This window comes from Odontomachus brunneus, unplaced genomic scaffold, assembly GCF_010583005.1.
Source record: "Odontomachus brunneus isolate Ranch 3 - 2012 unplaced genomic scaffold, Obru_v1 Obru_scaffold_065, whole genome shotgun sequence".
Taxonomy (NCBI): Eukaryota; Metazoa; Arthropoda; class Insecta; order Hymenoptera; family Formicidae; genus Odontomachus; species Odontomachus brunneus.
In genome coordinates this window covers 419405-442715 of record NW_022639515.1, presented here as the reverse complement: position 1 = coordinate 442715, position 23311 = coordinate 419405, and the positions used below count along the sequence as shown (strand labels likewise).

General features: G+C 41.9%; 4 protein-coding genes across 10 annotated transcripts in view; 3 read left to right on the top strand and 1 right to left on the bottom strand.

The window, feature by feature from the left end:
* The window catches only part of LOC116846556 (UPF0676 protein C1494.01), a 20562-nt gene extending 5576 nt beyond the window's left edge, over positions 1 to 14986 (top strand). The window contains exons 2-6 of the mRNA XM_032820538.1: positions 8142 to 8257; positions 12214 to 12329; positions 12805 to 12949; positions 13508 to 13690; positions 14180 to 14986. Coding sequence (XP_032676429.1) covers positions 8142 to 8257; positions 12214 to 12329; positions 12805 to 12949; positions 13508 to 13690; positions 14180 to 14542 — 923 coding nt within the window. The 3' untranslated portion in view covers positions 14543 to 14986. The remainder of the gene's footprint in view (positions 1 to 8141; positions 8258 to 12213; positions 12330 to 12804; positions 12950 to 13507; positions 13691 to 14179) is intronic.
* On the bottom strand, positions 14096 to 19199 carry LOC116846553 (translation initiation factor IF-2, mitochondrial). 3 transcript variants are annotated; one of them, XR_004378515.1, is made up of 12 exons: positions 19023 to 19199; positions 18558 to 18690; positions 18187 to 18464; positions 17943 to 18103; positions 16958 to 17184; positions 16615 to 16885; positions 16271 to 16524; positions 15929 to 16187; positions 15689 to 15853; positions 15473 to 15613; positions 15149 to 15410; positions 14096 to 14567 (listed from the first exon to the last, which is right to left on the bottom strand). XR_004378515.1 is itself a non-coding variant. In XM_032820534.1 (12 exons), exons 1-11 carry the CDS (start codon positions 19058 to 19060, stop codon positions 15238 to 15240), a joined length of 2100 nt encoding a protein of 699 aa, XP_032676425.1. In that variant the 5' UTR covers positions 19061 to 19199; the 3' UTR covers positions 14096 to 14567; positions 15227 to 15237. The 3 variants fall into 3 exon arrangements, 1 of the variants encoding a protein (XP_032676425.1); XR_004378516.1 differs by having other exon boundaries at positions 15179 to 15410; XM_032820534.1 differs by having other exon boundaries at positions 15227 to 15410.
* Positions 19200 to 20093: 894 nt separating this feature from the next.
* Positions 20094 to 21394, top strand: LOC116846503 (sentrin-specific protease 8-like). 2 transcript variants are annotated; one of them, XM_032820430.1, is made up of 2 exons: positions 20094 to 20279; positions 20421 to 21394. In XM_032820430.1, exon 2 carries the CDS (start codon positions 20499 to 20501, stop codon positions 21180 to 21182), a length of 684 nt encoding a protein of 227 aa, XP_032676321.1. In that variant the 5' UTR covers positions 20094 to 20279; positions 20421 to 20498; the 3' UTR covers positions 21183 to 21394. The 2 variants fall into 2 exon arrangements, with proteins under 2 accessions (XP_032676321.1, XP_032676320.1); XM_032820429.1 differs by having other exon boundaries at positions 20094 to 20343.
* Positions 21395 to 22135: 741 nt separating this feature from the next.
* Positions 22136 to 23311, top strand: part of LOC116846501 — a 15584-nt gene continuing 14408 nt past the window's right edge. For 2 of the 4 annotated variants that reach the window (XM_032820424.1, XM_032820427.1), the window contains exon 1: positions 22140 to 22643. The gene's annotated coding sequence lies outside the window, so the exon portion shown is untranslated. Of the gene's footprint in view, positions 22644 to 23311 lie in introns of all 4 variants that reach the window. The other 2 variants (XM_032820428.1, XM_032820426.1) reach the window with 2 other exon arrangements.

Below are 23311 nucleotides of genomic sequence, written 5' to 3'. Positions count from 1 at the left end.
TGACTTGTATCTTTGTTAGGTCGGAAACTTTTCAGACCACCCTCGTAGAACTCTTTAGTCGGCGGAGTACTTCTCATGTTTTTCTAACGAAACATTTCCGGACAGCTCGTGTATCATTTCACTCACAAGATCATCGCCGGAGCGGCATATTCTCTCTCTTTCTCCCCCCCCCCTTTCTCTTCTTCCTTTGTTTTTTTGATACCTTTTTTTTTATTTGATGATATCCAAAGAATGTGCACGCGAGCTTTGTCGCGTTCACGAGGAAAGCTGCATAGCGAACGTTGTTTATCGCGTAAACTAGAACGCGCGCATGCAATCGTATCGGCTTAGCGCTCGAGTTTGCACGTGGCTTAAATAGCATGTAACACGGCGGCGTGCACGCGTCACACGTCACGGCTAATAAAATATCTCGTGCGCCTTTAGTGCCCCGATAGTGTTAGATAATGATTTAAGCGCCCGTCGCGAGCGAAGAATAATGGCTCGTTGCATCGAGGTGCGTGAGAGAAAATCGTGCTGCACTTGGATTCAGCTTAGTCGCGATCTTGTTCTCGCGCGTTTCTTCCCCGATGCCTTTCGCGTGCGTTCGCTCTCCGGGACTGTGCCTCGCGACAGTGATCCATTTCGGATCTATGAAGAAATCCTCCGAGCGACTTGAATGGTCTTCGGAGACCCTTCCCAAACGGCAATTAAACTTACTGTATGAATTTCGATATTCGTCATTTATTCGCATGCATTCACTTGGAACATTAATTGAGTTTACGTTCCTTTTAGTTTAGTTCATTTCATACGCCTCCCGTTTACTCTTCAAAATCGTGTCCCGGGACGTTAACTCGTTTTCGACTCGGAACTTTCTGACAATATCCTCTCGAAACGGTCTGAATAATCTTGGAAGGTCCTTCTCAAGTTCAATCATTAAATCTGGTCGCGTGTTATTAATTTCGCGTATTTTTTGCTTCAGAATAATCGAGTTCAGCTTTTTATTCATATTGTGTTATTTTATATGCTCGCTTGTTCTCCAGCACCGCGTCTCGGGACATTGATTCGTTTTTCATCCGTGAAAAAGTCCTCGAAACGGCCTCATTAAATCTCGAGAATTATTTATTAATTTCCCGTGTTTTTGTGCAAAGGTAACAGTCGAATTTATCGTTTATTTTATTTTATTCCGTGCGCTACCGGTCGTATGTGTCACATTGCAGAGGATCTAATATCGGAGTATCTTGCGCGCGATTTCCGCTCTCTTTTCCATCTCTTCCTCTTCATCCGTCTATCCGCATATGATCATAGTCCGCGTCACTCCATCACGCGCCGGGCTAATGACCAGACCAGCTGGATCGCGAAATTTTGATGAGACAAGCAAGCAGACGGACAGACGGGCAATCCGATGCTCGTGGAATTCACGACGACGAGCGCGGCAGTAGTCGCGGTAAGTAGAAACCGGAGACAACGAGGACGCGGAGTGCACGCGATGGTAGTTGCGAAATCGCGGGCCCAACGTGTGAACTTCGTTGTGACGGTTTTTCGATGCCTGGATGTCACGCGAATGCACGTTGTGTATGTGCGTGTGTGTGCGTGCGCGCGCGTTAAACGTGAGACGAACTCGGAGATATCTGTGAGAACGCGAACGTCTCATAATTTAAAATGTTAATGAAGCAAACACGAATAAATAAGGCGCGAGTCTTGAACGCAGAGCAAGCATTCACGCTCCGTTCGTGATCTAATTTAGCGTTCTAAGAAACTCCGAAGATCACGAAAATCGGATAGAAAATCTATTAAAATCATCTTATTCATTATATTAACACGCTACCACTCACGTCACACATATAAACACACACATATATGTGACGCATCGATTTTCATGAGAAACCGACGTCACGTGTATGTGTGACGGCAATAATATCTTATTCTATGTCCATGTAAACAAATTAGGTCTGTTTCACATTATTACATAAACAACAAACGAATATATCGAATAATCTGTGGCGGATGCCACAGATCTGTGGTTCGCCAGATGAATAGTGATAGCGCTGAGAGAAATAAATGTGCAAATATATATGCACTGAGAGAAAAAAATATCTAAAAAATAATAAATTTCTTTCGTGGGAACTCTTATATTTACTCAAATCTAAATTCTTTTGTTTAAATAGAATAAACACTTGCTTTTGAGTAGCTAAGGTTTTCTTAAACTTTTAAGAAAATACATATTTTCTAGTTTGAAATATATTTTAATGCAAGTAAATGTATTATCAGTGTATCCGAGTAAATATTTGCTATTTCTTATAAATATTTCTTTCTTTTAGTGTGTCGATAGGATTTACAGTGTTTGAAAAATCTCTGCTGGGATTTAAATCTCCTTTAGCGACAGATCGCGATAACGAAGTAATCCCGGTCACGCCTTGTTTCTGCGCGTGAGAGATCAAACTCCGATTTGTTCGGGGATAGCGAACTGCAGACATGCGAAGTTTCTTTTATTATTTTTCACTCGGCTTATAAAATCGCGACACGAGCGAGGCGAGTGGTAAAAACAGATAGAAGAGATAGGCAAAAATTGCGAAAACTAGTGACGATTATGCTCGATGACGCAAATGCATAGCTGAAAGTACCGTTAGTATCATGCCGTTGCTCGGAATTGATAAGCCACGCGCGACCTCCTATTGTTGGTGGCTTTTTCTTGCACCTGCAAGAAATGGCGAATATTAATCGAATAAATGGCAAGAACCCGATGGAGTTTGCACCTTGAATGAATAATTGATCCTCGCCAAGTTGAAACCCGTGAGATTCAAGTGCTCGAAATACCTCACCCGGAAAGAAAGGTTTATCAATTTTTTGTTAATTATTTTGAAGATTTTTCTTTTTTTCCTCTTGTCTTTACTGAATTTCATTTCTTTGTACTTTTGTGCTTATCTTTTCTTGTGCTTCCCGTAATATCAAAGGGATTATTGTCCCATTAATAATAAATGAGTGGAAGAGTTATCGAGATCGCATCGAGAGATGCCTTTTTATCGCGCTCGTGCGTATCAAGAAATCTCCTCTTCTCGTGTATGCAGATAAGTCGATGCGGTTCGCGGCACACACGTGACTTCCACGTAGAAAATTTTCACGAAACGCGGTTTTCCCGCGATCTTCTCGAGCTCGCGTAGGAGAGAGAGTCGGTCACATTTATGTAAATTTTACAGGTTTATCAATTCCTCTTGCGCGAAGTCGTACGTGTACCGTGTAATCGCGACAACTAATCGCGATGTCGTAACATCATAGATAGAGACATCCTGTCGCGACCATTTAGGATAAGGAAAATATATAGAGATAAAGAGTAGGAGGAAAAGCAATAATCAGTATCACAGACATCATGCGTTGTGTTCTCGCGACGGCGTTATTTCTAGGAAATCACGTTATCAACACGAAGTCCAACTTTGGACGCGACTCCAATGGACATGAGGAGAAAGCAGAGAGAGGCTCTCTGCGCTCGTTAGTCGAAAACTTCCCGGTGTTCCTTATCCAAATAACAACCGCAACACTCGGACACCGTCCGCACCAGCTGATATAGACGGCACAGAGGTGTGTAGCGCCGGCGAGTGTGCGTGATGTCGTACCCGTTGGCAGATTACATTTCGCGCACCTTTGGAGTCGACGTCCGGTAACGGTATATTCAATCGTTATACACCGGGCGAAAGTATCGGTGAGTCCGTTGTCGCGCTACCAGGAGAGAAACTAGTGAATATTTTCTTTGTACACGCACCCTAGAAACTGTTCCGCATCTTTAACCGCGGCCGGACACAGCCGTTAACCACGATGATGCGTTGTCGCGTATCTGCGTATCTGCCGACGATACGTACGCGCAGCACTGCCACGAAAAACAGAAAGAAACAAGAGGGAAAGGGGAATGAAACGATTTCCGTCGGCGTGCGCAAAACTGCGTTTCACCGTCGTCGGCGTCAACCGTTGGCCCTGCGTGTCGTTAACCCTCGGTAACGCACACCCGCCGAGACGCACGTTTTCAGGCATATTTTTAGCCGTCTGGCGTATCAGCTCTCGCACTTTCAAGTTGAATCAAGTTTCCTCGACGATCTTACGTCGCGTGGCCGTCACGAAGTGCGTAATTATCGTCGTACACGATGATCCGGCGCATTAACGACGATTATCTCGCGCGTTTTGTCTTTCTGGACGAGGTGACAAGTGTCACTTCGCCGTCAAAACAAAGAGACGCGAGCCGATATCCGGTGGTTGGCGGGCAGATCGATATCTCGGGGAGCAAGTAGATCAATTTTCCGCGGTGACAGGCGCGCGACGTATATCACTTGATGATGATAATATTAATATTGGCGAAACATGCTTGTAAATAACAGAAATCATTTATCGTGTCGGAAATAACCGCCTAAGGTTATGAATAATTCGTACGCGCGATGATGCCGTGTTCTGCATGCGTTCTCGGCCACGTGTCGCGCAAGCGATTTCCGTCTCGCTCGGCCGAAGGTTTCGAGAACGCCTCGTCGAGTGTAAGGGAAGCAGAGAAACGAAGACGTGTACACATCATCAATCAAGATTCAGGCATCGCCAACAGGCCGTCGCGGCTCGCGATCGCGAGATTAGGTATACTGAGTCTATTATTAAAGATCGGCGTCTCTCTAAAGGGTCGTCTACAATGCAGTTGCGTTTTAAAGTCGTGCACTGAGTAAAGTCCTTCGGTTGTCAGAATAAAAGCAAGTTTGCTGGTGGATGATCGTTCGGGAGATAGATCGAACAATTACCGTTGCAAATCACTTCTCATTATTTGCCACTTTAACAAACGTATATTTGTTCTCATCTGTGTGGGTCAGATTAATTATGTCTTCCATTAGAAGAATTGCTTAGAGCAACAAATTGAAAGTAACAAATCATTCGTTCCCACCACGACTGGATCATTTGCTGTTCCACATCAACGAATTATTTGATGCGGGTACTGCTGTTTTGTTAAATTAGCAAAAATTTTCTTTCAGAGCAACGCTAATCTGTGAATCGGTCATGTATCTGTTTTTTTCGTGTAAATTCGTGAAAAATGAAAAGTTTCGTCGATGAGTACGGTGAAGATTTTCATTTTCCACGAGTTTGCACGAAGGAAGTAGATGTATGATCGATTCACAGACTAGAGTGCTACGACTTCAAGACGTAAAGACTGCGGCCGCATTGTAGACGACCCTTTATAGTTTCGCGTTATTAATACGACTTTGTCGGCGTGAAGCCGACCATCTCTCTTTCCCCCCTTCCTCTCTATTTCTCTCTTTCTGTCATCGTCGTGGTCTTTTTTCTCACGAGGCAATTTTGGCGAGACGCCCGTTGCCGATGTATGCCGCGAGGACGGCCGACGAAACGAAAGCCGGCCCTTCTCTCGCTTTTGACTTTGTCGTGGTGATTACGTCGCGACCGTTGCCGAAATAGCGCCGAACAAAGCGGAAAGAACATACGCTTACGTCCCGTTGACGTCGGCGCGCGAGGAGCGTATTGGGGAATTTATTGAATTGCACTGCACCGATATATTTCTCTCCCTTCCTCCTCCTCGATGACGATAATGATCGGAGTCGACGCACGACGCGCTCCACACATACGAAATGTCGCTGGCCGTTCTTTTAAGCGAACAGGTTATTTTTTCAGGCCAAAAGAGCAACAAGTTCGGAAATTTATTTAAAGAAATATGTTTGAACATTATATATGCAGATAAGTACAATATTTGCATTAAAACATAATTTATAATTATTTTTGTGCGAAAATGATGTCACAGCATCCATTACGTGCAACTCTCTTGCACAACTCTCTCGTTTGCATGATTTATGTTTGTACAATAGTCCAATAAAAACATGAAAAATTTTCTTGTAAAATAGAATTGCAGTTATAGTCTCTCGAGTCAGAATTTTTATTCTCAAACAATTGAAGTTTTTGTCTCATTTTAAGAAGAAATTAAAATTTTTTGTTTTTTGAAAAATGCTTCTGTCTTATTTTATTAAAAAAAAATTTAATTGAAAATAAAAATTCTGGCTCGACAGATTATAACACTCAGTAGTTCTCTTTACATATATTTTCGAATATTGTTTTTGTAGTCTGAAAAGATAAGTTGCTCTCTTAATACGTTCTCGTTATCAAAGTTATTTAGGGAGAACTTACACCTATGTAATCGTATACAATAAACATAATTTTGATAAAGTGAACATAGATTAAAAATGTTTTGCCATCTCACACATACATAGGGAGAGTTACCAAGTAAACGGTGAATGCTGGTAGTGAACGCCGCGCTGATATTTTCATCGTTTCAACATAACACCTTCGCGCGGTTGTTTGAAAAAAAATCGAAAAATCGATGATGATACATCGTTCGCTACCTTTTTCAATCGCGAATTAGTCAGTCACGAAAAAATCCAGCCATGAATCATTACGAAGCAGTGCTCACCTCGATGGAGGGGCCGCGAGACGAGAGCTCGAAAGGTGATTTTCACGGTACGTTATATAAGGCGCGATATAACCGGGAACAAAAGTTAATCGAGCGGACAGCGGGATGGCGAAGAGAGAGAGAGAGAGAGAAAGAGACAGAGAGAGAGAGAAAGAAAGACAGAAAATGCTCGTATAATAATCGTCAGCGCGATACGCGCGTACGTATGTACGCACGTACATTCGTTATTTCTCCTCGTGTCGTTCACGGACGGATCTCGTTACGACACGTAGGCTCGCGGGGACGATAGCTTTCTCGAGAATCATGACCTCGCGCCGGCGACTCAAGGCTCGTCGTTAACCTTTTTCGATTTTCGCTACCCGAAGCAACGACGCAGATAACGTGACGCGGGTCCGTGTCCGTCGCTAACGACGTTCCTCACACTAATTTCGCCTCGAGAAACACCGCGGACAGTTTCTCGAGAATACACGAGGGGGAGATTAGTGTTTCGTATTTCGACAGTTCTAACAATAATCTGACGTCTTGTGCCCACTCCCGTGTCTCCACTCGCTCGTGGCATGCAAAGAGAAGAAGAAATAATCAAGAAGCGACTCCAGGAAAAGCGACATGTTTCAGCGTGTATCCATATGCGTTATGCGCTCTCTTGAGATGAATCAGTAAAAGAAGCATTTCACTGATAACCAGTGAATATTTGTTGATTTTCAGCGAAAACATTTGTATTTTATATCTCACTGATTTTGACTACCACAGTGGTGGAAGTGAGATTTCAAGGCAAAATTTGTAGTACATAAATCTATTGTGTGCTGTGCAACTTTCTGCGTAGGTGGCGATGGAATTAATAGCTTTTGTACGATTTGCGTGCAATGACACTGTGTTTGCAAACTGTATCAATAATAAGGAACAGTCGCTGTTAACTAGGCACTATTAACTGATTCTTTTAGTGTGATTCTCTACTGATTGCTACAGCGTTATACTTATAACTGAACCATTAGTTACAAGTATAGCATCTCAGCGATGAATACACTGATTGTACTTCAGAGAGCATCGTAGTAGCGGGCAAGGCAGATCGCGAATTCCACGGCCATCCTCTTCTTCGTGGGGCTCTCGTGTCGTTTTATTTTCCCCTGCCTTTCAAACGCGAGGAATAACGAGTTACGAATGCGATACAGTCGTGTGTACAACCGTGAAACATACGAGCCGCGCATACAGGAGGGTTTATTATATCCGCACGCGTTCGTGTGCAGACGTCGCTTACAGTGGCTGACGGAGGGATCATGGTTGGGTTGGAGAGAACCTGTCTGTCAGTTTGATCGTTTTGCTTCACTATCGCGGTCTATCGCTCATATACCGCATGTCAGTCTCGGTGTCAATGAACTTGGCTCATTCAGCGAAAGAACCGATCGATCATCGGCGAAATCGATCGCGCGTCGCGCTCCGAGAAACTCAATCCCGAACAACGTCCAACGCTATTTCGCGAACAGACTTGCGATTTCTCGGCTGTCGTCGCCCGCGAAATTTAAATCATGAGGTATTAGAAAGACAAGTTAAACTGCGGCGACAGGTAGAAATCGGCGTTGTCTCCGCCAAGTACCGACCCCCTCCGAGCCGAGAATTCGCGCGAAACGCGAAAGTCCACACGGTCGCTCCTACCTCGCGTGAGAAACCTCAAAAAACTGAGCGAGAACGTTACAGTTTTTCTGTTCACTCATACGTTTTCTTGCGATTGCAGGTACGGAGATATGCCCTCAGAAGGGAGTCGTGAAGCAGGTGGCCTCGAAACTGCTAAGGGCGCTGTCCGAGAAAGGATTGGCCTTGCTCGTCAACCATGGCATTCCGGAGTGCAAGGTATGAGATAGGAGAGGAGAGAATGGCAGAAGAAGGGAAGGAGAGGAAGAGACAGAGAGAGAGAGTGTGTGTATGTGTGTGTGAGAGAGAGGAGAGCAAGAGCATCGAGGGAGAGACGCGCTTGCAAAACGATTAAGTCGCGAGGCTTCCTTTGATTGATCAGGCGCCGGTGTTGGCGGTCTTGCCGATTTCTATCGCCCGCAGAAACGATCATGCGACTGTCGCAACTCGCTATCATGACGAATAACTCGAAAAGCGTCAGTTGAAGTAAGCCGGGTAACTCATATGACGTATCTACGTTATTGATATATGAAATGTCAAGTTGCGAATTCTGGCTGTAAAACGTTTTTTTTTTCTTATCTGCAGCGAGTCACTTCGCACTCAGGAGAGTTGCACGCGAAATTGCCTTGAAAGACGAAGATTTCGTCGCGAAAAATTGCGTGTATCATTCATTGTGTTATTACTACAATGGTACAATTGACAGTAAAAGTGGTTCACTGACAGTGAACGAATAGTTAGTTAATATGTGTTTGAAAATGCGATAAAAACGCTGTGTGCTCAAATAATAGCTATGTGAACTCCATTTATGTCATAGAGGAATTTATATTCTAGTCACGAAACGACCAATTAATAATGATTAATTAATGATTCCCCGTTAAAAGGAGAAACGCGCGCGTTTGTGTAGTCATTATAGTATATATTATAGTACGCCTATTATAAACTAAGCTTGTAGCAAAATTTTCTATGTTGATCGTGTAATTCTCGGTGTAATTCTCAGTGTAAATCGCGCTCTTTATCATCATTATTTAGGAGTGATTCGATATTCGCAAGTTGCGCGTAAAGAACAGGCGAGTTTTCAAGGGCTCGCAATAAAGACTGTATGTATTGCGCGACGGCGCCGGCCTTGCCGGCATTCGAGCGCGCACTATCGGAAATTTGCGGGTGATATCGGCGACGACGTATATTGCAGTTTCGCGCGATAATCCACTCGCACAACTCACGATCTGTGACAACTTGAAACGTACGTCGTCGAGTAACACTGCCATGTAAGAACGTGAGAATATTATTTCTGCACGCGCCGGAAAGCGCGAAACGCACGAACGTGCCATCTGTATGCTCAGAAAGAGAGAGAAAGAGATAAGACGATTTCTCAAGGACACTTAAAAATTGCTAATGAAGTCGCGATATCTTAATTCTGCCGTTGGACATTAGTCAGCGTAAACCAGAAGGTTAATTAAAGTGCAAATAATTGCTTATCGCGAGATAAACGCGCAGAATAATTCCAGAGGAGGTCATCAAATTTAGCATGCCTGTTCTATTCTGCCGATGCTCTTCGTTCAACTGTTCTTGAACTGTTTCTTGAGTGAAAAGACATCGAAACGTATAAGTGGTGTGTTTCAGTATGTGTGGAATGACGATGTGTAACAAAATCGTATTTTTTTTATCTAACCTCGAGTGGGCCATACACGAAGTTTCAGCTCGTGTATTAGGTGCCAAGAAGCGCCGTGCGTTAAGGATTAAAAAAAGAAGCTTCAAGTGTAAAAAAAATGATATCCGATCGAATACTTACGTGTAATCGACTCTGAATCGATTAAGAGGCAAGTCTTAAAAATTCGGTGACTCATCTTAGAGAGTCACTAATTATCAAGAGAGCCAATAATTATCTATTTCACAGACAAGTGTTCTTTTACAATAAATTATCTAGTTACCAGGATATCACGGTGAGCTTGAAACTCAATAAAACTCGGAGAAGACTCTTTTGAGACACATAAAAGTTAAACACAATCGAACATCACAAAACATATTAAATTAAAAATGAAACAAATTTGAATTAAACGGATCTTATATAATAATTTCAACGTTTTCTACGTTCACATTCCGATATACTCCACAATTTTGACTACAAAGGTCACAATAATTCATACTGATTCTTCAAAGAATCACGGGATCAGGCATTGTCTTCGACAACGTTCAAGGGACTGCGAGAGCCGTGATTCGCGATTAGTAGACCGCGAACCTCGTCAAAGAGAGACACGCGACGCAACGATACGTGGCGGAATATGCCGAAGGAGCGGCACCGCCGGGAGGCACCGCGTGTCACACATGACAGAAATGCACTTTGTTCCACGTATTGCTTTCCAGTATTAAAATGAGATAAGCGCACACATATAGACAGATGTCCGTTCGCGCACTACAACGATGCGATTATCCGGCGGAATCGGGAGCGATTGTTCGCTCACTCGTTCGCAGGTTTTTTTTCCTTCGCGACGTTTTTTCGCCGTGGCATTACATAACGGAAGCGTGTATGCGATATTACGCCATCGATAAAGCATACTGCAATAGTACATCATCATACTGATAATCTCCATAGAGCTTCACCCGCATGAGTAAGAGAACTCGCCGCCGTCACCGCCGTGTGTCGGTATCACGCGACATATGAAACGACACACGTCCGTCAGCGCGTGTGATTCATTGTTCTCCCCTTCCGCCGTGGCCTTTCGTAAAATTATCTGCAATTCGAGAATTTGTGAACGCATGTATCGCGAGAACGTGGTGGGTGCGTGTTACGTGAAATCTTACGCGATTATCCCCGCGCAGCGCGACACACGTGTATGTTTATTATCGAAAAAATGACAGAGGGGGGAGGTATCTCTTAAACATTAATTATCTATTTATATATTTAATCATATTTTAACAAGTCTAAATTATCGGGACATTATGGTAAACTTCAAACTCGTCTCAGGATGTTGACAGCTTTCTTCAGGCGCGGCAAAGCTTAAGCAACCGTTTATCGTTATAAAATGAGACGTGGCCTTTCGTTTGGGTGATTTCGATACATGACGACGCGACTTAATAGTAAATAATCCTTACTAGAATCCTGTGACCGAGAAATAGATTGACATTTAATAAAATTGACTATTCTTTCATTCCATATTTATATTTTAGAAACTGAAATGTGTTATTAAAAAATTTGCTATTCTTTTAGAAATTTATTGTATTTCTTAGCAAGATAGATCTTATTGATAATCTATTCCTGCATTCTTATTAGAAAAAACATAGTAAAATTGAAAAGTATTGATATGAAAAAAAAAACTATAATATTCTCTCACGGAGAGAATTTTGTAATAAAAAATTTTAATTTTAAATATTATATACTTTACAGTAATTTAGTATTCTTTCATTTCATCTTACTGATCTTACTGACAATTTATTTCTGCACTATTAGGAACATAGTAAAATTGAAAAAAATTGATATAAAAAAACTATAATATTTTCTGCATATAGAATATATAAATTTTCATCAGAATAAATTTTACTAACAACCGCTCGTCTTCCGTCTAATTGTTCGAAGAGACTCAAGCGCAGAGACAAAATTATCCACACGGAAAGCGAAGAGACTCTTCTAATTGCTCCGGCAAATATTGTTCCCCAGTCGATTATTCAAAACTATTTGTTTGCACAATTGCGACAAGGAAGAGAGAAACATGCATGACGATGGAACTGAGCGCGAAACCTTGGTCGACTCGTCTTTTTTTCCCCGTACGGGATTCGCAACCGATTCTCGATTGATGCACGAAAGTTATCAACTGAAAGTGTCTTGTATGTGATACGCGCAAAATCGTACATTTCTGAATATTACCGGAATGATCCGGATACGCCGCCGTGTAATTGTTAAAAATGGTAACGCGAAAGTCTCGATTTGAAATCCAGAAAGGTGATCCAGAAAGATTGCCGCCGAGAGATAGATAAGCTTCGTTCTACGACGACAATAATTCTCATTGACGGCGGGATTTTCTTGTCGGCGAGAGTACAGAGATATATACGCGTTTGTGTCGTTTTCCTTTTGCTTTGGATTTCACAATGAGAAGACGAAGTGAGAAACAGAAAGTGAATTTCACGTGTCTCGCTTCGCTACGTGCGTTGTAACTCCGATTTTTTTTTTTGTATATTTGCAGATGAAGGCAGCTTACAGAGCCTTAGACGCATTCTGCGAGCTGCCGGACGAAACGCGAGCGAAATACGAGCGTGCTTCGCCGGATAATCACGGCTACATTAAGCCAGGCACGGAGAAGTAAGTTAGAAAATTGCATCTTCAAATTGTTCTCGCGATTCGCCGCGATTCAATTTGCTGGACGTTCTCCTCTATTAACTTCAGCTATGATCTGTAACTCGATAATGGCACGAGAAGCAACGACACTACATTGTTCTCTCTCTCGCGCCTTGCACGAGTACAATCGCGAGTGCATTGAGGATACTCCAAGGAAAATTGATCGTTGTGAAAGCTTAATTAAAACACGTCGCTCGTATTGCTCGGAATGATTAATTTAAATTATCTGTTGTGAACACAATCACGTAAAACTGAGTGCGGTATATGGCTTATGCAGCACAAGTGATTAAACAGAAGTAACGTCTGCATTGCAGATAGTTGTTTCAGTGCCACGGATGTGTACTTTTTAAAAAATGTGTATCGCCTCTCGAGTGCGAATTCTTAATGTCGTTTACTCTTTACTTAAAATTAATCCTTTCTTTCTGGCATCTCCGATTAGATTTTCGGACGAGATGGAGCTGAGGCACGCGTTCAACGTCACCGGATGCAAAGGAAATCTGCCGGAAAAGGAAGTGCAAGGCTTTCAATCGGCGGTGGATGAGTTGGAACGCGATTTTAAGCAGTTGGCTACCATGCTTCTTGCGGTAATAATGTTTTATTGGTTCAATATTATTATCGTTTGTAGTCTTATTACATTTTATTGTCGCTTTATATCTTGTTGAAAGATGACTACAATTTATCCTCCGGAATGTCTATTATTTTATTTTTTCTTGAAAGCTTTTTCTGTGTTGTTATCATCTTATCTGTTCTTTCGTGGTCGAATTTCAACGAAAAAACCATTTGTGTTCTCGATTTATGAAAGAAGATAATCTCCACTCCTGACTTATATATTCATTATGCCATGTTGCCGTAATAATTTTTGTCTAATAGCCATCGTATCATATTCGACTTTGACTTGTCCACGTTTACATGACCGATTCTTCCGAATCGGGATTTATCTCGTTATTTATTTGTTCCTCTTTGAATATTTATCCTTCATAGTTATCGTCTTATCTATTCCCTCGCGTTTGATGTTTCCACATAGGAGCAGCTTCGCTCTTTGGACGAGATAACCTTCGGCGTTAAAATCTGCGCATTAAAAATAATCTAATATTGAAATGATGGCCACAGTAAAATATTGAAAATATTGACGTATGTTGCAGGCTCTATCCGTGGGCTTGGAACAGTCCTACGACTTCCTGTTGTCGAAGCACGCGCACATACTCGGCTCTGGCAACGAGTCCACTCTGCGTCTCCTCTATTATCCACCATTGAGTGCACCGGTACAAGGACTGACCCGATGCGGCGCCCACTGCGACTATGGCACTTTCACTTTGTTGGCGCAGGTATGCAGATTGCGGTATTACATCGTGCGCATGAAAATCAGTGTCCGGTACGGCCGTGACGCCGTCGTCGAGCTTGCGTTGCGATTGCACCAGTCGTTTTTTCGAGAAAGTACGCTCTATGTACACAGTCTGCTGAGCGTCGTAAATTCCGCGGACGTATCTGCATAATTCTGTCGGAACTGCAGATATCTCGGGCACGTCCCATTCGTTTGTGCAATGCGACGTACAATCGCTTCGCGATAAGCGGCACCACTGCTATCGAATAAAACTTGAAAATATTTCTGAGAAAGGAGGGGTATTAAGTATGCTGAAAGATAATATACTATTAAGCATCTAAAATAAAATTAGTCGTACGCATAGCATTTACATGCCGTGCGCCGCGATTAAGGGAGACCAGACGACAAGTCAGTAAAAAAAATCTAGACTGTATTATACGTATGTATAGCATATATACAGATTTGTGTAAATTACACAATCAAACGTTTTCAGGACTGCGAAGGTGGTCTCGAAATACAGACTCTGCACGGAGAACGATGGGGTAGAGTGGGCCATCTTCCGGGCGCCATACTGGTGAATACAGGCGAGCTTCTTGCACATTGGACCAACGGACAGTTGCCAGCGTTGAGACATCGCGTGGTCATGCCGGAACACTGTGGTCGTGGACGTCACTCCATCGCGTTCTTCATACATCCAGACGACGACGTTGCTGTCGAGCCGTTGGACACGAAGATCATCGCAGCCGGCGATTGCCAGGAAACGACGACTCCGTGCCGCCTGCAGAAGAAGAAGCGCGGCGTTCTCTCAGCATATCAGCATCTTCAGCGACGATTTCGCGAGACTTATGCGTCCTAATGTCGTCCGTGTGATTCTGCATATCCTAAACCAATTTTACACGTTCGTTGAGTCGGAAAGAATAGGCGAAATTTTAATGAGAATTTGGAAAAAAATGATCTTATAGGCAATGAAATTAAGGCCACCGCAGATTAGGTTTTAAATTTTGACTTCACGCGCCTCTCATTATGTCATTTTATGCGGATCACGTAAAAAGAGAAGGAAAGAAAAAAAAATGTTAAAAGAATTCCGTGCAGAATTCCATTCCATTTGATATAAGCACGCAAAAAAGGCAAGATCATTATCGAAGTTTCTGACGGATTGTAATGGTACTACGCTATAGTTTATCTGTCTTCACGATTTTCATTGACGGATATGATCCCTCCATGAAACGAAATTACGAAACTGACCAATGTAAAAAGAAGATTACAACTCTCGAGCAATAATAAATGAATTTGTACTTAATTTGACGGCATCTATATTAAGCGGATGGCATACAGAAAAGACTTCAGCGATAAACGAGTTGGTGAATCGCACTCTAGAAAATTAATGAGAACGTAAGATTGTTACATTAAAAACTTGACTGCAATTGTTCGATTCGTTTATCGCTCAGGTCTTGCTGCTTACGTTTTTTTTCTGTATACCACAGTCTATAACCTTATGTGGACTGAAGAACGACGGCTAGGGTATATCGCGCGGTTTTACTTGATTTAGCTCTAGAATCCGGGATCCCAGTCAGTCTGTTGCGGCTCCTGGATTATCTGATAACAAATCAGAACGTCTCCAGGTTTGTAGGATATCGTATCATCATCGAGCTTCAAGCCACATTCTATATTGGTCTTGATCGTATTTGTTTCATTCTTCATATGCCTCATCGACGTCAATTTTCCTGAAATATATGTCGTGTTATTCGTCGCGTCTCGGGATTGTCAGTTGAACGTTGTGTCTTACCGGTGTAGATGGTCTCCTCTCCACGCATCAAACGGTACATCGCGGTTTTCTTGAGATTGCCTTTGACGCATCGGCAACCTGCGACTTTAAGTTTCTTCTTTTTTTCTGTGATCTCGAACTCTTGCAATACATTCGCTTCACCTGCAAAACAATGGACGGCCAAAATAAATTTACGTCACTCTCTCCGCTCTCTTCCTCTCCCTCGTATGAACATACCTATCACTTTCTCGACATCGACCAGCGGCAGCCTATTATTTATTTCCTTCTTGATGTCATCGACGAGCTTGTAGATTACGTTGTATGCGCGGACTGATAATTGTTTCTTCTCGGCTTCCTCTTGCAAATTCTTCATTATACCCACGTTAAAGTGATATATAACGGCTATAAATATTTCATGATGAAATTCATTGAAGAGATAACACACCGGTCATTCGGTATCGCGATGTATCGTCTTACCACCGAACGTTTCTGCTATATGTAAATCTGTTTCTATGACTGGTCCAACGTCGTAATGAACAACGTTTAACTGACATTTGTCGTCGCTCCCGTAAGTGTTGAGAACGTCTAATATAGCTTCCACGGAGCCGGCAACGTCGCCCTTTATGATAACGTTAAGTTTAGGCAGCTCATTGTTCGTCTCATCTTTAGTAATTGGCAGTGATATCTTGAAATATTTTTTGTTTGATCTTCTAAATTCCAAATGCTTCTTATACTCCTAAAACCGGACGAAACATCGAATAAGACGAGACAAATAACGTGACAGTAATGTACTATTAGATCGTATCCAAAAGAATTTACTATCAAGTATTTTTCGTGCTTCTTCTCCGCCGCAATTTGATGCTCTTGCGCCAAGAGCTTAGCTTGTTCCATCTCTCTATAGCGTGTCACCATGCGCGCTTTCTTCTCATTCTCGACTTCTAATATCACCTCTCCGGCAGAAGGTAAATCCTTCCAACCCATTATTTGCACTGCTTCGGATAGTTTAGCCTCTGTGACTGGGTTCCCGGAATGATCAAATATGGATCTTACCTTAGCCCATGTTCGCCCACACACTATTAAGTAAATATTATATTAGTTCTTATGAGCATTTTCCTCCTGTAACATATGTTTGCGTTTTTTTCGAAAACATGCGAAACACTTGCCAAGACATGCACCCTTCCTCAGAGTACCGCGCTGAATTAAAATCGTCGACAACTTGCCGCGGTAAAGTTCGGTCGAACATTCGATCACGACGGCTTCGACCAAACCCGTCGGATCACCCTTCAGTCCGATCAGCTCGGCTTGTAACGCTATAGCCTCAGTCAAGGTGTTCACGTTGGTCCCGTGTAATGCTGATATATGAACGCTTTGAATATCCCCACCTAATGCCTCCACATGAATGCCCAATTGCGACAGCATATTTTCCGTCCTCGCCTGAAATATATATTCCCAGAGTCATTGTGTGCTCCACTTTTCACGGTACAGTATTCATCGAATTTTACGTACGATGTTAGCGTTGGATTTATCGATCTTATTAATCGCCACAATGATCGGGACATTCGCGGACTTTGCCATATTTATACTCTCTACTGTTTGTTCCATCACACCGTCGTCCGCCGCGACTACTAATACAACGATGTCTGTCACCTGTGCACCCCTCATTCGCATCACGTTAAACGCAGCGTGACCAGGGGTGTCCAGAAACGTGACTCTCTCTCCCGTTTTCAACGTTACTGTCGAACAAAATAGATAACAGAATATGGAAAACGTCGAGTAGTCGGTACTCTTGCACGAATATGATCAAATATTAAAGTGCATAGGGATTAAAAAAAGTGAATAAATAAATAATAAATTTTTCTATACATTAGTATTTGATAAAATCCGAGCAAGAGTGTTGAAAACCGATGAGTGTTGTGACGAGTGTCGATTATTGGAGGGTGTCTCCTAATCAGTGTAATACCTCTTAGGTACTGCCGCGAAACTTCGGATTAATGATGTAAGAAGTGAGAAAATGCAGGTCTAAAATTTTTGCGTGTTACTTTCAAACAAAAAGATATTTGTATGAAGGAACATTTTTGACCATTTAAATATAATTGTAAATTATCCCGGAAACTATTCTTTCCTCTTGACAGTCAATAAATAGCCGTATAATAAAGTTGACATATGACCTTCCTCTTTAATCTATTTTCTCTCATGATTTTGTCACATTAATTTTGCGGTTACTTATCGATTGTCAGAATAAAAGAAAAGTGTTTGAATTATTTTGCGTGTCTGTTCGAGCGATTGCAAGTGTTATGTTGTGAACATATAATTTTTTTTCAATGTATTTTGTGAGAATTTCCAACGTGTTTTCTCGCTTCTGTCTTCATGAATCAAGATGGTTGTATTGAGGGACTAGGAGCCTTAAGAGCGAAAATTCGTTGAGAATATTCGCGCAACAGATTCAACAGTTGATGAAACTGAAAATGTTTGAAAAGATCATATTACATACCATTGAAGGCTCCAATATGTTGAGTGATACCACCAAATTCTGTGTCTACAACAGATGTGTTACGTAATGTATCTAGTAAGGTTGTCTTGCCATGATCGACATGACCCATAATCGTCACCACTGGATGACGCTTTACCAAGACAGATTTATCTGGTGGAGGCCTGGTCAATAAAGTAAGAATAAGATCTGCCACACACATTTTTGTCACGATTGGTTAGTCTTATTAATTTTATTAGCATGTTACCGCTTGGTGACATCATGATCCTTCGTATCCATGTCCTCTTTATCTGGTCTGGTTATTATTTTAAATTTTACCCCAAGTTTTCGTACAGTGTTTTGCAGTACCTTTTTATCTACTATAGCAGTATCTTGTTCGTAATGATTAAATGAGTCAGACAGATAAATTGCTTCAATGACGTCATTTATGTCCCTTTTAGTTGAGTTTGATAATTCTTGTACTGTCATTTCATTCCAAATATCCACTACTGGTAATATTTTCTTTTTTATATTTGCTACATTCTCCTAAAATAGATAAATGCAGTATCTTTGTGTAATATTTATTTATAAATTAATAATGTTTATACACAGAAAAGCCAAAGAGAATTTAATCTTTACCTTATGTTTCTTAAAGTATTGTGGTGTTGTGTGGTAACATTGACATTGAACACATGTTAGAAATAAACCCTGCGAGATATATTTCCTTACATTTTTACTTTTAACAATATCATAGAGTGGTTGCTTCAGTGAGCTGTAAATTATAACACAAAATTCTCACAGAAAATGCATTCTTTGTCAATCTAGACTTAGGTAATTTAATTAAATCAATTCAATTATTAAAAATATTATTCAATTAAAATATTATTCAATTAATTCAATTAATTATACATGTTCAGAACTTTATTTAATGAAAAGATAGCAATTATTGTTTAACACTGCGAAGCACAGGTTATGTTTATTTCGCATAAAAGTAATCTTACAGTTGCTCGTAATGTTATCATATCGACACAGATGTATTACGAAGCGGATGTTGAAATGTGGTGTTGATTATCGCGAGTCTTGTCAAGAAAAAGAAATAATCACCTGAATTCTGTACACGTTCTAATCAAGGAAGCAGCCATAGCTGCATCACTGTCTATTATGCAACCGACCTTACAGATTCTGTAAGATTTACCGACCACAATAACGCATGTATGTTGCTACGAAGTTCCAAGAGTTGTCAGAGAACATCGATGGCGCGCGCATTGATAATCAGCCACCACAGATGTCTATACTAAAGCCCGTATCAGACTATAGATTAAGATTGAGATTGAATTGAAATTTAGTCAATCAGAGCAAAATTCACTAAGCTCATGTTTAGTGAATTTTGCTCTGATTGGCCAATTTTCAATTTAATCTCAATCTTAATCCGTAGTCTGATACGGGCTTTAGGCTGCATTCGGAAACGTCACTCGAGTACTCTCCCTCTCTTTTTATCTCACTCTTATATTTCGCTCACTCCAACAGCTATCGTCCAGTAGTGTGCACACAGTGTGTTTCCGAACCTAAACTAGATTGTCAGAGAGAAACCTGAGAGCAGCCACGCCATATGTTTTGGTCGACACCAATTTTCACGCTATTCGATGCGCCAAGAACATGGACAGTCCATATTTTCAATCACGCAATTATGTGCTTAACACGGACACGATCGCCAGAAAATGGGCATAGAATGGACACACAACAAATCGATACTTTACCGGTAGCGTTTGAAAATGGGCGTGGTTTCACCAAAAAATGGGTGCAGATGGCGCATCAAACAGCATGAAAATCGGTGTCGGCCAAAACGTATGGCGTGGCCGCTTTCAGGTTTCTCTCTGCACACACCCTTACATAAAGGCATACGCACAATGCATAAGAAAATTGACCAATCAGAGTTCTCATTTCTATTGCCACGATGAAAATGAAGGACTTTGATTGATCAACTTTCTTATGCGTGTGTTTTATGCAAGAGTGTGTGCTTTCTGCTTAAGGGTGAGTTCCCACTTATCATGCGTCGCGTCGTCCGTCGCGTCACGAGTTAAACCAATCAAATCATCCCATTTTATTGCGTAACTTTACAACGAAAAAAATGGAACGATTTGATTGGTTTAACTTGTGACGCGACGGATGACGCGTGCGTGACGCGCTAAGTGGGAATGCACCCGAAACGCCGTTGACACTTCGTAAGTGAGAAAGAGAAAACGCACTTGCTTTTTATTCTTTCTATACGTTTTTCTATGCATTATATGTATAGAAAAATAACAAATTAGAAAGCCAGGAAGAGGAATAAGAGATACTGGTTTCCAAAATAAACCTACGCCTGTAAGAGAACGAAGAAGATATTTGTTCCCTTCGTTTCCTATTGCGTTTGCTCATCTCAATAGTTGTATGAATCCCTTTATTATGAATATTCAGCGCGAGAGTATTCTTTACTAACTTTTATAACCGTATTGCTTTCTTCAGATGCAGATTCACGATTAGACCTCAGGTCGATTCCGATCTCTATATTATGTCAATATCGTTGGACTAACTTCAAAGCTCATGATGGCACACGCTGAGGAGGAGGAAGATCAAGTTGTGTTGAGTTATCATGACAGTCTGCTGAGATTATCAGACGTGAACTTGCTGAAGGGAACTCATTGGCTGAATGATGCTGTCATTGGGTTTTACTATGAGTACCTGACTCAACAGTATCAGAAGGATGGTAACATTCAGCTATTATTTATGAATCCTCCATTGACTCAGTTGCTGAGAATGGAGAACCCCACGAATTACGGCACGTTTCTTGACACCGTGGACGCAAAGAACTACAGCTTTGTATTCTTCCCTCTGAATAATTGCGACAGCTTGGTATCACCAGGTGGCACACACTGGAGCCTACTGGTGTATTCTCGCACTGATCAGATGTGTTACCATTATGATTCATCTAGCACTTTCATCAACAGTTTCATCGCGTTTGATTTCACAATGAACCTGATCAAATATTTCCTTGGTAAGCCAAGAAGGAGATACAATGAAATGATATCACCTTATCAAACGAATGGCCACGACTGTGGCCTGCATATCTTATGTCTGACAGATGTGATCTCCAGACATATTCTGAGGACGTCTAAGATAAGTGACTGCGACTTTAGGGCGATTCCAGAAATGGTACAATACAAGCGTACTCAGTTGTTGAATTTGATTGAGACTATAAAGAGTACCCATTCTACTGATAACGAGTAAAAGGTGTCATCGCTTTTGCTGTGCATTAAGGCTTCTGGTTCTTCATCGCGGAACTTTCGATTAATTAAGCGAGAAAACGCATATCCAAACTTCTTGCGAAATACGCTAAAATAAAAGGATACATTGATCCTTATAATCGATTGAGCATATTTGTAAAATATTCAAAACATTTTCTTTTTGTTCTAGCAATCAATAAATAATCGTAAAATTAACGCGACATGCAACCTTTCTTTTTAACCTACCTTTCCTCATAATTTTGTCACGTTAATTTGTACTTATTGATTGTTAGAATGACAGGAAAGTTGTCGGAATATTTCAAAAATATGCTCAGTCGATTTCAGATGTCATTTTATAGACATAATATTTTATTTAGACGCATTTTGCAAGAATTCTGAACATTGTTTCTTCGCTTCTGACGTCATTAATCAAGATGGCAATCGCCGCGAGTACCTAGAAACCTTAAGCTGCGTTCGAAGAACACTTTTTGACGCTATGAGTGCGCTCTGGCCGTTCGGAGAGTCGTTTCATAGCGCCAATAGTAATGGCATGACGTTGCTGTTTGTACATTGCAATATCATCTACATTAATGGGCGCGCAGGGTTTCGAGGTGAGACACCAAACGTTCATAGCATTCTTAATTTGCTGCGCGAACGATTCCCTGCCTTCATCTTGTTCAATTTAACAAGTGTGCACATGTACTTGTCTATATTATCTTTAGTTAAAGCAACATGATTGCAGTCTCGCTAGACGATGCAAACACGATTTTATCTCTCGTTTATCTCGCGGCTTCATCGTCTTGAAGACGAAAAAAGCTTACACGAGATAAGAGGGATTTCGTACCACATCTGAGTTACCGACGGAGCAACGCGCGAATGTGACGGGATTGCGAGTGGCAACGCCAGATGCCGCGTGTAGTCTAGTGTCGCCGAAGTCTCGTGGAGGACTCGCATCGCGCCCGTCGTACTTTAGACGCGAAGCCTATTTTTATTCGCCGCTAACGTCACGCGCGATTCGTGTCACGGCCTTCACAGTGCACGACGTTTCGATTCGTTCTTTCGCGCCCGCTCGTCCGCGCGAGAGGCGATTGTCACGCGCGCAATCGCTGCCGTCGCGACTGCTTCGCGGTGTTCGCGAGTCGCCAGCGAACGCGCGAGCGTTACAGTCCGAGTGTGCGGGGAACTGTCTCTTACACGACCTGTTCGCGACGCGACCGCGGGCCCCGCGACTTGGGTGAAAGCCCACGTGGCCCGACCCCGCCGCCACGGTGTGACAGCAGTAGGTGTCCGACAGTGCGCGACGAACGACGCTCGACGTGTTGTTTCTCTTGCAGATCGCGTTCTCATATTTGACACATTCAGCAGAATGGATTGCAGCTCGCACACTCTGGAGTAACTCATTCATTTCCATCGGAGACGAATGCTTACGTTTCCTGTAGTAGTAGGGTCGGTACTACTCTTCGAGGTGAGTGATCGCCGATCTCCGCGATTCTCCTCGCGATTGGAGACTGGCGGATCCGTGATTAGATACATATGTTAAACGAGAAACGCGTTATACGAATTTGGCGAAAACCTTTAGGGGAAGAGAGAAAGGGAATGAGACGGCAAGAACAAAACATGATAGTTATGAGATTGTTCTTGAGTATCATGCGTCGTTGCAAGTGAAGAAAAGAAAACAGAAAAAATCGGCCCAACGATCGCTGACTGTTTGCGTTAAGTTAAAAATCTGTATCTACATCTTATCGTGATATCACAGATTATTGAAGATATACGGTTGAAAAAATGCGCATTGTCGATATTGTATTAAATGTTGGCGAATCAGCAAACGTTTCGTGCGCCGATACGAATTCTTCGTGATTAAATGTCTGTTTTTCTCTCTCACTCTCTCGGCTCGTTCACCTCGTTTTAGTTCACCTCGGATTTAGTTTTCTGCTGCGCCAGTTTACTTGTAATTCTTTTATTTGTGTTATATAACGTGTCTGCCGTGTTTTCCCGTGGCGATCGACCACTCGCTCGCAAATAGGTTCATATACGCGAAAGTTAGAATTGACCCGTTTGTCGAAAGAGAGAGGTAGAGAGAAAGATATGCATGTATATATATATATATATATATATATATATATATATATATAT